This window comes from Rattus norvegicus, chromosome 7 (genome assembly GCF_021556685.1).
Source record: "Rattus norvegicus strain SHRSP/BbbUtx chromosome 7, alternate assembly SHRSP_T2T, whole genome shotgun sequence".
NCBI classification, from domain to species: domain Eukaryota; kingdom Metazoa; phylum Chordata; class Mammalia; order Rodentia; family Muridae; genus Rattus; species Rattus norvegicus.
In genome coordinates, this window is record NC_141540.1 from 65,040,534 (window position 1) to 65,055,000 (window position 14,467).

The 14,467-nt window shown below is 43.1% G+C and overlaps 1 protein-coding gene and 1 long non-coding RNA gene across 17 annotated transcripts in view; one reads left to right on the top strand and one right to left on the bottom strand.

Moving 5' to 3' along the window:
* Grip1 (glutamate receptor interacting protein 1) overlaps window positions 1-14,467 on the top strand; it is a 657,804-nt gene that overhangs the window by 397,941 nt on the left and 245,396 nt on the right. For 2 of the 16 annotated variants that reach the window (XM_087559251.1, XM_087559259.1), the window contains exon 1: window positions 12,628-12,709. The exons of 13 other annotated variants lie outside the window; for them this stretch is intronic. Coding sequence is in view for 1 of the 3 variants with exons in the window: in XM_087559255.1 (XP_087415381.1) it covers window positions 12,882-13,068 (187 nt within the window). In the remaining 2 variants the exon portion in view is untranslated. Of the gene's footprint in view, window positions 1-11,889; window positions 11,922-12,627; window positions 12,710-12,769; window positions 13,069-14,467 lie in introns of those variants that run through there. One more of the 16 variants, XM_087559255.1, reaches the window with a different exon arrangement.
* On the bottom strand, window positions 6,272-12,554 carry LOC134479877 (uncharacterized). Its single transcript, XR_015624706.1, has 2 exons — window positions 12,171-12,554; window positions 6,272-6,783 (listed from the first exon to the last, which is right to left on the bottom strand). It is a non-coding gene; the product is annotated as an uncharacterized LOC134479877 (long non-coding RNA).

A 14,467-nucleotide genomic window follows, 5' to 3' on the forward strand; every position in this document is an offset into this window, starting at 1 on the left:
TTATAATATGTAATATTTAGCTATTGTTATGAGACAGATTTGTTAGCTGAACAGCCAAGTAAAGACTTAAAGATAGATTATGAAAATTCTAATGCTAGTACTGGGTCAATCCTCTAACTTCCAGGGTAGCTAACAGTTTCCTAGAGAATATTTATGCCGAGGCAGTTGTATCTCATGTAGCTTAGAAATCACCATGAGAATCCCAGAGCAGGACACATAGTTCCATTTTTCTCTCTAGAGAAGCATCAGCATTGATTTGTTTTGATTACCACCTTGGTACAGCAAACAGAATGATTTTAATAGAAAACAATCCTTTGCTTATTTTGTGTGTACAACCTGTATGTGAGCCTGAGATATATCTGTGGGATTTACAGTGTATAAAATCATTTTCTTCTCTGGTCTGAAAGCAAGATAGGACTTCATTTTCTTTTCCACCAGAAAGGTTTACAGAATTGCAAGACAACAGTTCACCAGGAGTTAACAGTTACTGAGGCTTTTGTGGGTATGTGATACAAAACAAAATGTTTCAAAGAGTATTTTTTTTTAAACATCCCTGCTGCAAAAAACATACTAGGAGCAAGGTCCAGATGGAGAACTTGGGGGGTGGGGGGAGTGCTGTTCTGTTACATTGTGGTGTATTTGTTCTTGATGTTAAATTAAAGTCTGTATGGGAATTGGTGCATGAGTTCTCTTTATGTAGCTTTTTTTTTTTTTTTTTTTTTTTTTTTTTTTTTTTTTTTTTTTTTTTTTTTTTTTTTGCGGAGCTGGGGACCGAATCCAGGGCCTTGTGCTTGCTAGGCAAGCGCTCTACCACTGAGCCAAATCCCCAACCCTTTTATGTAGTTTCTAAGATGAAGCAACCTCAGGATGTGTCACAGTGCGCCTGCCACATTCAGGTGCAGATGTAGCTGTCCGGCACTCCATTCTTTTTAAATACAAGACGATGGCTTCATTTATTGGATTTCACATAGTTACTGAGCTCCTGCTTCTGTGGGTGAAATTGAACTCTGAACTGAGGCGGTCTATACGGAGACAGACAGATCAGACACCGCCCCTGCATCTGCGTGAGCTCATTTCAAATGGACAAAGAAGGCGAACGATGTTAAGGGACACACACTCTCTCAAGGGTTCACAAAAGCATGAAAGGGATCGTGGGGTTTCAGAGTGAAGCAAAAACTGGATTGAGTTGGAGTAGTCAGGGACCGGCTCTGATGCGATCATAATTGATTCCCCTGCGTAGCTAGGGGAAGCGTGTTCTGTGCACAGAGCATGCGCAAAAGCATGTAAACAGGCATGGCATGGCAAGAACAGCTGGGTTTGATGCTGTGAGAGCAGTGTGTGCAAGGCTGGGGGCGGGGGACAGCGGCATGAGCAAGGCTTGGGGGCCAGGAGCTCTTCCTCTCTGGGAGAGTTGAAGTTGATTTTTTTTTTTTTCTGTATACAGATGCAGACATCTCTGAAACATTCCTAAAAGGTGGAAACCTAAAACTGCAAATTAATCTGTTCTTCTTTTCTTATGCGATATTCATTCGCACAGCTAGGATACACAGTTCCTAGCTGTAGAGAGCCCTTACCCCAGGCCTGTTAGCAGGAACAGTGGTTTTGAGCATCTCCTGCATGGTTTCCATTGATCTCAATGATTTCTTTGTACTTTGCATTAGCATGTAATTGGATAAACATTATATATATATATAGTTTACTAACCACTGAAACAACTGTGTACAATCGTGGTAAGCTCAAGAAAATTTCCTTTCAGCAGGCTTATCAGGAAGGAGATTCCTCCATAGAGAGAGTGTGTAAACTGTTTATTGTAATTTAAGGTATGTCTTGTGTTTCTGGAGTTAGAAACATTCACATTACATTCCTATGGGATTTTAGACCTCTCAGAGTAGAGTCTGCAGCTTCTCTCTTACTGCCATAACGACACAGGTATGCTGCCTTAAATACTTAAATACTCATTCTCAAGAGACCCTGGCACATGCTGGATACTGAGGAAAATCTGTAAAATGTGAGACAGAAGCCCTATGTAGGACAAAATGTGTTATCTGAACTCACACAAACATGGGGCATACAATCGTATTCTCAATGACAGTCATTTCTTCACTTTTACGTCTAGTAAACATGTTCAAGCATCATTTTCCTTAACAAAGACAACCCACTAGCACAGAAAATCAAGGAGGGTCTGTTTCATTTGAGCAGAATATTGGGACAAAGATTAGCTGGTAGTCATCGTTTGGGATACAAGGACTTCTGTCTTAATTAGGGTTTTACCGCTGAGAACAGACACTATGACCAGGCAAGTCTTATAAAGGACAACATTTAATTGGGGCTGGCTTACAGTTTCAGGGCTTCAGTCCATTATCATCAAGGCAGGAACATGGCAGCATCCAGGCAGGCATGGTGCAGGAGGAGCTGAGAGCTCTACATCTTCATCTGAAGGCTGCTAGCAGAAGATTGGCTTCCAGGCAGCTAGGGTGAGGGTCTTAAAGCCCACACCCACAGTGACACGCCTACTCCAACAGGGCCACACCTTCTAAGAGAGCTACTCCCTGACCTGAGCATATACAAACCATCAAATGGTCCTGCTATATTTTTTGGCGTGTCATTGTAATGGGCAGTGAGAGTCAAGAACCAAATCTTCAGGCTTCCCTCAAAAAGGTGGAAGGTGTTCAACCACACTCGGGTGTCTTCCTAAAGCCCAGGAGTGACTTTGCCTAAGGATCACAGCCCAGACTGAAGATACTTCTTGTCAACATCCTCCTTGGAGGAGACTTTCTGAGAAACAATCCTCGACTGAGAAAGAATCATTCAGAGGGCTGACTTGTATCATTAATCGGAACAGTTTAGCGAAGCAAATCTGCTCTCTGATTGATTCTCTATAGAAGAGCCACTGTTCAGGTTAGAAGGAGCGCTATCTATTCTTTTGTATCTAAATCAAAGGCGAACTACTGTCAACTTCCGGAGCATTGTGTGCGCAGATAATGCGTTCTGCCGCAGTTGGCTCTGGTCCTGTTGACTCATCTAACAGCAAATGCAGACTAGGAAGGTCTCCAGGTGTCTAGAGAAGGGCTTTTCATGGGGATGAAAACCGTATGAACTGAATGCCAAAAAAGCCAATGTTCGAATCTTGAAAGTCAGGCAAACACTGCATTTCCAAAAGTGTTGTCAACGGAGGTTTGCTTGCAAATAGAAATGCTCACAGGGGTCAGGCATCTATGGTTTATTTAATAAGTACATAGCTATGGTCTTTGCAGTCTAGAGAGTCTGCACCTAGGCATGAAAACTGCATATTAAACCCGTAAGTGGGCAGCCATCAAGTTTTCAGATCAATATCTTCTCTACAGTTTTTTGCATCACTCACTGAGCCTCCCGAGTCATTCTCCTTCCACCTTAGAGACTGACCATAAAGCTGTGTCAAACAGCTGTGCGGCAAGAGGTCATGGTAACAATTTATTGGTCATGGGGTCGGTGTTGCAGTGGGAAGAGAGGTGACAAGCTGCTAGTGTATGACCTCTCTGGAGGAAGCTACAGCTGTGTTCCCTCACGCTTTCCCAGGCTAAAATACAAGGCAGGCATTGCTAGGTACTTGGATTTCCAAATGAGACCCAGAAACCCTATATTGAATAAGAAGTATCCTAACTTTAAAAGAATAAACATCTATAGCTTAACAAAATCTGCTCAGAGTTCAAATGTTTCCTGCCGCTTCCAGTCTTCCACTCTTCGTGGTATGCTCAATAGAAGAAACGAGGTTTTAATTCAGCCAGCTTCTCCCTTTGTTTATGAGCTTTGAATCAATACCCACAATTCCAGACTCACTTCTGTCTGTGGGGTACAAGATGCATCCCTGGAGTTTACCAATTATAAGGAATGCATGTCTCTGAAGTTGGGTTTTGGTCCTGGAGAAGGCTGTGCATTTGAGAATGTAAAACTATTCTTCAAAATTTGTTAAAATGGAGCACTGGAGAGATGGCTCAGTAGTTAAGAACACTGACTGCCCTTCCAGGGGGCCGGAATTTCATTCCCAGCACCTGAGAGACAGCTCACAACCTTCTGTGACTTGGTTCTCAGGGAATCAGACACCTTCTGCTGGCCCCCTTATGTATCAGGCACACACACGATGTACAGATATACATATAGGCATATATATTATATATATAAATATTTTGAATTATTTCTAATCCAAAGTTTAAAATATAAATATGCAAAATGCATTGCATGATTTCAAAACAGTACCATACACTATGAATACCTCCTAATAAGTATAAAATGCCAAAACCTATTACATAATTAGTTGAAAATTCTGCTTAACCCCAGGTAGAAGAGGAAATGGGTGTAGAATTAGCGTTAATCTGGAGGTACAGCCGCAACACTGTTTTCCTCGAGAGAACTGTTATAACCATGATAGCACATGCACACATCTGGAGGATGTACCATGCATGCTTCTGATGTCCCAGCCATGAATACTTAGGTGGCCCATGTTTTCTCCATGTTCCTGTTCACAAGGTTTAAACTAGTTAACACAAAACAGAGTGCGATTTTCGCTGCTCCTACAGACCAGTCCCTGCACTGCCATTTGTCCAGTGTGTATACGAGAAGAGATTCTCCAGTTGGCTCTTCCTGCTGCTGTGTGCACTCAGGAGCCTCAGGATCTCTCTGGTGCTGAGCTCAGAGGTTTCACTGCCCAGTCTGTCCAATGCCATACGCTTCACCTCAGAATTTTGTTTGTAAAGATGTTTGTCCTGTGCTTAAGTGTGGCTGTGTCCCCATGATTACCCTACAGTCTTGTTCTGTGCTTAGCATGACAGCTGGAGTGCAGTGTGTTCCCAAGCCACAGCCTTCACAAGCAGAGTTAATTCCATCAGCTTGGGCAGGAGATTCTCCTGGATAGGTTTTATGGCAGATCCCACACGTTCCTACAGTGAGTACTTTCTTCCTAAATGAGTGGACACGGATGGTCATTTTAACTCTGTAACTTCTTACAGTGACAAATATAGGTATCGTGAGAACCTGAAGGAAGTTTTAGGATGAAACGTTTATTGCACTAAGTCATTCTGAGTGGAGGAATTGCTAATCAGATACTTTAGATGGCTTGTGGTTTACATTTCCCAAATTAGTGCTCGATTATCTATATCTATATCTATATCTATATCTATATCTATATCTATATCTATATCATGTTTTCATGATGGGGGCATATAACATCTCAGTATTCTACAATTGAGTGATTGAGCTTTGCAGGCACCTAGAGTTCATAACAAGCCTAGTTTTGTTTTTGTTTTTTTCCAAAATATGGGTGTGTATAAGTTTCTAATGAAGCAGGATTATATTGGTTGAATACTAATAATTGTGGAAATTTTTTTTAATTTAGAATTTGGTGAAAATTATATGTAGAATGGAGAATCTAATGTCCTGCAATCAGGAAGAAATCCAGGCATCACTAGGAATGGCAAAGCTATCGCACACTGATGAACCGTGATCTTTAAGTTCAACCTGGCCAGAAATACAAGAGTTCATAGTAGAATAACCAGTGCCTTCTGTCATCTGTCACGTAAGGCGGGTGACATTCCTCCTTTCTGGCTCAGACTAGAGAAGACCTGTAGCCTGTTGCAAATTCTCCTCTAGGCCTTTCCATCACGTGCATCACAGAGCCCCTATGAAAGCCTCAGATAGGAGCTTTGGGGGCTGGAGGACTATTCTCTCAGATGTTGAAAAGGAAATGCTGAAACTGAGTTTTCAAATTAGCATTGGTCTCCAAGAAAGAAGGGGGCATGAAGTAACCCCATGGGCAGGTGCCCTGGCTACTTGAAGCTCCCACACCCCTTATTGACTTGTTCTTGGCTCTGTTCGCTAACAGCCCGGCATGTATACCCAATGCTTACTGTTACTTTGCACACATTTTCCTGTCCCTTGGTGCACTGGAGTCTCCCTGGAAGCCAAGCACTGGCTGTGTAGCTCTGTGCTTGCCTCCAGAGTTTTTATTGTGGGACTTAGCATAAAGAAGGAACTGAATTCATATCAAGTGACTCTTCTAAAGAAAACCTATCCACCTTTCCCAGGAGATGGACACTGCCCATTGATGATCCTAAACACATTAAGCCAGGCCTAGTGGCACATGCCTGCAATCCCAGCTCTGTAGAAACAAAGACAGAAGGTTCACAAGTTCAAGGCCAGCCCAGGCTACATCATACTCTGTCACTGAGAGCTAGCAAAGAAGTACTTATCCTACACACATAAACCCTGGGTTCAGTTTTCAGCACCGTAAAGAATGTAGACATGTTATAGAGGATGTTTATTGTTTCCTTGTATTTAAACTTTTCTCACAATAATTTCCAGATACTGCCACCTTCGTTAAGAAAACTCTTACAGTATAGCGTATCTTACAGTAGGAAATGGGCTCGGGGAAAGCTATGTGTTCCTTTCTGACTCTAATCGTTTTCCTTAATAAGGAAGTAGATTCAGAAATGGCTGGTGTCATGCAGTTTAGAAATAATGGCTACAAACTCCCCCGCTCCTTCCCTACGCTGTGTCCATAGAGAATTCCACCAAGCAAACGGACTTTTTCTCCTCATTACCCAGTATTTTAAAATTCCATTTAATGTATGCTGCCACCGTGCCAACGAGTGGCTCCAATGCACACGCAGAATCCTCACGTGCTGCTTGCCGTTTTCCCCCAATTAGTCACAGTGTATTAAAGTGAATGGAATCGTTCAACGTCTTCAGGCAGCTATTTTTGCTGAAGTGCTTGTATCCACATCAGAAGAATGGCGACCGTGAGCACTCCGACTTGGAAATAAAGAGAAATTGAGAATGTTAAGGGAAAAGTGAAATGACACAGGGAGAGGCGCGATCCCTGGAGGAGAACACAATAACTCTTGAAGCTTAAGACGTACAAAATAATTTAAATTTTGCTGATGCTTCCTCTGCAGCCTCAGGCTTTCCTGGTTTCTAAAGAAAGTTCTGGGATGTGAAATGAACCAAGTATTGATCCTGCTTTACAGTAATCCTTTCATCTCTGGGATGTGAATTTAAGGAGATTAGTGCATACAATGAGTAAAATTCTAGATGCCTCTCTCTCTCCCTCCCTCCCTCCCTCTCTCTCTCTCTCTCTCTCTCTCTCTCTCTCTCTCTCTCTCTCTCTCTCTGCCTGTGTGTGTGTGTGTGTGTGTGTGTGTGTGTGCCCGTCCCTGTTCCCGTCCCTCCCCTCCCTGTCTCACTCTCGTGTTTAATATTTCCCAAGATGAAGATCCTACCTTTTCACTTGGCAGGATAGAATCCCCTAGAACAGATAAAGTACACGTGTTCTGGGTGTGGGGGTAGGGGAATTAACACATAATTGTGAGTGGCTGGGCACTTTCCCCTACATATTAGGCATTTTATACATATGAGCCCCTTTAGTCCTTTTGACACTTCTGTGAGTTGGGTATTATTAGCAAGGCTGCTTTAAAGATGAGGGAGGTCAGGGGCAGGAAGGTCAGTACCTTTTCCAGGGTCATGCTGTCAGATCTAAACCCAGTCAGTCGGGTACAAGGACCAGGCTCCTAACTTGTGATAAATATTGCAAACAGATTCGCTGAATATATGAGCAGCATTCTGAAGGGAGAATTCAATTCTCAAGTGTACAGGTTGCCAACTAGGTCGACAACAGAGTGTAGTACAACACGGGAATATACTGATCTGAAATATGACAGGCCCCAAACTGCAACCTACCGGCTAGCTACCGTGTTTGTCCCACCCCACACCATGCACAGCCCTTCCCATGAATCATGGAAAAATCTCAAAGGAATATCTTTGATCTATAATGTCATATGGGTTTCAAACGTTTTCTATTCCTTTAATTTTTAGAAAAAAATTTGTTATTATTGTATGTTTATGGATGAGTGTGAGCATGAGTGACAAGGGTGGGGGAGGGGATAACTTTGCAGCCAGTGTGGGTTCTAGGGATCAAACTCACATTGCTAAACTTGTGTTGCAAGTACCCACTCATACCTTCTGAGCTTCTTACTGGCCCTCTTCCTATTTATAAAATTTTATTTACTTGTTTATTTATTTATTATTTACTTACTTATTTTAGAGGGCCCTGTGTATCCAAACCTAGCCTCAGACTCTCAAACGTTCTGTACAGAATGCTTCTGCCTCTAGAGTGCTGGATTCCAAGCATGTATCGCCGTGCCAAGCGCTGTTCTGCACTCCTAATGATTACTATTAGCTAATCATTATGATCGATGTAAGCAATCTTTCAAAGAATATATTTCCTGTCACAATATCTGCCCACAGAGATAATGTGTGAAGTACATCCATTCGGCCATCTCTACTGGGAATACTTAAGTTGCTTCTCCTTGACAATATTCTACTAAAATTCAAACTCCATCTGGGCATGGTGTCACATGCCTTCAATCCTAGCGCCTGGGAGGCAGAGGCAGGTGGGTCTCTGTAAGTTATAGGCCAGCCTGGTCTACAGAGCAACGCAGGACAATCAGGGCTACACAGAGAAACCCTGTCTTAACCCCTGTTCCTCCCCCGCCACCTAAAAAATTCAAACTCCGCAGCACATGTTTGTAGTTTAGTTTCTGAAAGTTCATAACTTCCTACAGTTTGATCGGGTCTAGATAACATCTCCTTAGTAATAAGCTTTATTTGATGAACAGCTTCCTTGGACAACCCTACAGGATGAGCATGTCACTGTGGCATTTCTTGTTCCTCTGAGGCATGCTACAACATCACCATTTGCAACAGTATGGATAGGATATCTTCCAATGACTGATATTGAGGCTTGGACCCCAGCTCCTGCTGCTATTGGACTGGATGGGACCTTTAAAGATGCAGCCTATAAAAAGAAGTCATTAGGGCATCTCTGCAAAGGGGACACTAAGCCCTTTGTTCTCTCTCTTGCTTCCTGGCATCAATGAGCAGAACTACTTGGCTCAGTTCAACATCCCCCATCATGGCTTCCTACTTCAACCCAGAACCTGAAAAACCCATGGGCTGAAATGTGCAACCTGCGAGATAAAGAACACCTTCCCCTTTCTCAGTGGACTATCATAGATAGCGGTTAATAGTACCTGAAATCTGGCTAACACTGCTAAAGACAGACTTTGGCCCGTACCAAATCCCACTGGCCAGACGCATCAAGGGGCTCTTCAAGAGGGTCATTCTATCAATGGTTTAAAGTGAACTGCTTGTTGCTGACAGCTGTACAGGTTGGGTAGATACCCCAACTGAGGCCTGGAGTCTCCCACCAGGGCATTAAAGAATGGAAACTAGGATACTTGCTTCATCAAAGAATGACAGGCAGAGACGACATGCTGAGGCATGGTGAAAAAAAAAAAGTCGGCTCTGTTCCTCATTGGATATATTCTCCCAGATCTCATCGAACCTTTCTGTGGCCCTCTTCTCATTTTCCATTAGATAGATGGAATCTAAAAATCATCACTGTTTCTGTACCCTTGCTATCATCTTCTCTCCTCAGGCGATGACTCACGGAAATCTCATATGTCTCTGCAGAGTTGCATGTGCAGTTTTGCTCTTTAATGCCTCATGGTCCTTCTTCCTGACATCACTATTTCCTCCATTTCTGTGTGCCTGAAACTTTTCTGTCAAAATCTCGTTTAAATGCCTGGAGTGAAACTTTCCCCAGGTCCTACCCCAGTGATAATGTCTCCTTGTGTTCTGGACTCTCTCTTGACCATTGGCCACATCCTATCTGGGTTGCATCATTTTTGTGTTGCTTTGATCTTTCCTACTGTGCTCCAGGCTCCTGGTGGGGAAAAGGATGTCTGGTGTATCTGGTTTTCCTTTATGGTGCTTAACATAGTTTCTCAACAGTTCTGTGCTCAGGTGAATTGAATCAGAGAGGGAGACTGAACTGGGTTTACATCTCTGGAATTTCTCTCTATACAGGTTTGATACACTCTACTGTCTGAGTCTGGCATACCCTAATATAAGAGGGACAGAGAGCCAGGGCTAATGGCTTTCTTTCCCCTCCTATTGGCAAACTCTGTATTTCTCATGAATCAGGTTGTCTCCTAGTAGATGGTACACCCTGAGGAGTTCATAGATTGAATGCATCTTTAAGAACAATATCAAAGAGAATCAAGCAGACCAACTTCAAACAGGAAATTGCAAGGGGAAATATCCAAAGGCCCCACAGTTTGATTTACACTTAGGGGATGTATTGATTTTTTCATGGTTATTAAATATGATCCTCTTCTTTTACAAACCAGAAGGCTGCATGTTCTCTTTGCTCAGCCCTCTGTCAGCCTACATAGTGGAAAACAATTTGCATTTGCTGTGAGTATAATACAATAAAAACCCCACAAAATTCACTTACATTTATAGATGGTGTTCAATTTTCATAACTGCTATTGTGCCTTCCATGTTGATTTCCTAGATTGTTCTATAAATCTTTAATTATCAAGTTTCCTTTTTAAAAAGTGCTGCTAGGCAGCTGCTGAAGCCTATTGTAAACCTGTGAACTGTAGACACATACTGTATGGCCTGCTGCCAAAGACTTGCTATACACGGACCAGGAAGATATCCCAAGTACGGTCGAGGGTCTCTCGGATTCTCATCAACTTCCGGTTAGGTGTGCTCAGCCGTCTCTGATGGAATCCTTGGCTCCATGGCATTACTACATTCGGTTCTTTTGTCCCTCCTCAGGAGCTACTAAGGAGCCCAAAGGATCCAATTCCTCAGAATGCTGCCACTGCTGCAGTAGTTACCCTGGGGTGCTTTGTCAGGAAAATGGAACATTCTAGCAGAATTCAACTCAGCAAACATTTATTGAGGAACCGCCACGAGCTGGACACTCAAAACTCACCCATCCCTTGATGAGTTTGAGCGTAAAGAGGGGAGGGGGTCATGTAGCCTGCAATCCTGTAGGTTGACTCACGGCAGATACTCAGAATGACTCAGAATAAGAAAGACAAGGAAAGGGGTCACGTAGCACTTCCTGCAAACCATGTCTTAGCAGGGATGATATTGAAGGTATCTGCCAAGCTGAAGAGCACTGGACAAAACTGACATTGCCTTAAGTCTGGGACAGCTCCTCCAGAGCTGGACGGTGCCTAGATCATGAGCAGGTCTGAGGTCTTTTAGGAGAGGCAAGCCTTGACGCGGGCAACAAAATGGCCTTGTTGGAGGAGTGGGGAGGAGGTGAAGGGGAGCTGTTACCAGCACCTTAGAAAGGATTTTCAGGATTGTTCTCTTAGTAGAGCCTTCTTCCATCAAAGCAGTCAGGATCAAACACATCGTCTTCTGAACTGAGGATCATTCATCATTAAGCAGAACTTAATAAAGGAGTCGCACAACAGAGGGAACAGAGGCACAGAGCTGCAGAAGATTGACTCCAGTTTAACCCGAGCTCCCTCCATCCAAACTGCAACCTACAGGCTAGCACCCACGGTCTCTCTCGGGTGGATGAGATGTTAGGTCTTTAACATGAAATGAGTTGGATGTGTAACTTGCCTAGTATTTGTAGGGGCCTGAGTTTGACCCCAATACACACACACACACACACACACACACACACACACACACACACACACACCCCAGAGCTTGTTTTTATCACCTTGTTTCCAAATACATGAAGTTGGTTTAATGCCTGATAAAGATCTTACTGTTTCTTCCTACTTAGCTTATTGTCCCAACCTTTCTTTAACCCCCCTCCAAAGATAAATTTGCTTTGCAATTTAGGATTTAGAGGCTCAGGGACCATAGGTATAAAGTCCATCCCATGTCTGCTCAGGTACATGTGTGTAGGAAAGTAAATCAAAGATTTCCTGATTCTCAAAGACTTCTATATAGCTCTATTAAGTAAACTAAAAGTATTCTAGAGAGGCGAATTGCAGGTATATTATGATGTCATAAAACGCAACATTCTGAAAACATAGCACACCCACTTGAATCTCAAAAGACTTAAAACAGTGAGTATTTGCTTTTTAGCACTTAGATATATATCATTAGCCAATGAGCGGCCTACTCCTTTCTCCCCCATCAGTGAACACTAAGCATTTTAAGCAAACTAGAGACCCATGAAGTTAGGCAGCCAACTTTAGCTAGTGTGCCCAGCATGTAGGCTGCAACAAACCTTTTGAAGCCACAAGTCATGGGTAAGCATACAAGTGCCCATGTCCTAGCGTTGTAACATTCAGCCTTGGCCATTGCTTACTTACCCTGTTGCTATGGATATGTCCCTCTCCATGTCCCTTGATTTGTCTCACTTGTGGACAGGATGTGTGAAGAGGAACTGACCAAGGTGGTGAAATAGACCCTCCATAGCTGCTCAGCTCTTCCACCTGTCAGAGGGCCCACACTTCTCCCTCCGAGCTTCTTCGGTGTTCACTTCCCAATGCCTGGCCTTTGCCATCTCTCTTGTCCCAGGGATCTTGTTCTTATTCATTGCCTGTCTTAGATATTATTTTCCCTCTCCCACCAATGGAGTGAGAGCTGGTACAGGGAGAGAGAAAAAGGAGATAAAATTCAGGAGTCTTACTTGAACACAGCAAGTAAAAACATCTCAAGACTCTGAAACTACGGAACCAACCCTGTTAAACCAAAAACAAACCTTTGTGACTTAGTTATGGAATTATTGAACTCCACAATGGTTTTCTAAATTCAACTCCTGAAACTATTCCTCAGTAAACAGAACAGCTAAAGAGGGATAGATAGGAATTTCACTCATAGAAGCTAAGTGTTCGGGAGGAGAGACACTGTGAGTATGGTCACCTGTTCCCATTTAACTGAAATCTTGTGTGCCTGTCTTTGTCTTTAGAGTTCTCTGAAAGACGAATGGTCACTGCTGCTTATTTTAAGAAGGCTGTGTCAGAGTCTGTTGAAAAGCATCTGTCCCCCCCTCCTGCACCTTGGTCTCCAGTGGCTTTGGTATGAGCAGCATCTACTTTAATGCCGATGGCTCCATCCTGTTTAAAGAAAAGCCGTATTTCTCTGCCTCTGAAGCCTTAGATGCTTACCTTGATGATTTTCACTCAAGCCGTGAGCCTCCTGACCTTAATGACACAAAGGGTAATGTGGATCAGAGCCCTCATGAATTACTGGCTAAGCCAAACAGTGGTAAGCTTTCATTATTCTCAGAGTTGAGTCTTAAGTTCCTATAGAACGCAGATGCTTCTTGTCAACATACTCTCTAACAAGATGTCTCCTCCCCTGCTTGCAATTTGCCAGGCTTTTTGTGAGATTGTCAGAACATCTTATGGTTTCAAACCTTTTCCAGCTTCGAGGACTTTTGATTGGAGAGTTGATACAGAAATGAGTCAGTTCTTTTATTGCGTGAACTTTCCCTGGGGAAGTAAGCACCCGCCTCACTGCAGACAGTGACCCACTGACAGGCGAAAAGACATGATCCCACTCAAGTGTAGCTGGTGAACATTCAATTCAAAGACGGCAACCTACAGGAGCCTGGGTCTGAGATCGGTGGCAGGAGCATAGGCAGCTTATGTGATTTGTCCTTAGGAATGGGTGTGGCCTAACAAACTCCTCCCCCCTCCAGTGTTAACTTCCTATGAATCTTGGGATGGGGCGTAGCCTTTTGAGCGCCCCATTCCTCTGGGACAGAAAGTTAACGGACTCAATCTCTGCTTTGGGTAATTGTAGCTGCTGATGGTTCAAAAGGGCAAGGGCTGTGTTGTGCTAGAAAGATGCTCTACAGCAGTATTAATTGCAGATAGGCAAAGCTCCGCCTCTGGAGCCTAAAGCCTTGGGCCCTAAGCATGGAATGTTAGTCATGTAACATGAGACTAATTCAAAGTATAATTAATATTTCCCTTGATTATGGTGGAAAGGAAATGAGTGGTGAAACACTATAAACTGTTGAAAGTATAAGTTCCTTGATATTTATTTCTGGGAGACACTGAAAAGAGGAAACGGGCGCCGGGGTCACGTGACCTCGAGGTCTGGTTTCCACTTTGCTGTTGACAGCTAGATACAAGAAGAGTCACTTTCGCTCCCTGACTTTTAATTATCTTGTCAATCAGATGAGGACATTGAACTTTATGAGCGTCATAATTCTGAAGCCGTATTTATGTAGACGGCAGAAAAATAACATCGGTCCACTTCAGTATATCAACACTTCTCATTTAAAAGTGTCATTTGACGAAGCTGACAAAATGCCATCCCGACACCGTAACCAAGTGTGCAATCTAAATTTGTGGTTGACTTTGAAGGCACTAGGGAAATAAAACTCTGGGGTTTTAACTCCTCTCATCTTTATGAGTAGAAATAAAAGCAGTGCTAATAATAAGGGCACTGTCTGTTCTTCCTCCTACCTGATGTTCTAAAGACCTTTACATCAGTGTACACAAAAGAACGTTACCTAAACAAGGTGGCCTTCCCTGTCACATCTTCTAGACCATTATGAAAAGGTTTGCCATTTGTTGCAAAGTTAGAATAGATCAAGCCATTTCTTGATGGGTTTCATGTGAAAACAGCAGAGCTGAACGGGGCTGCACTCCAG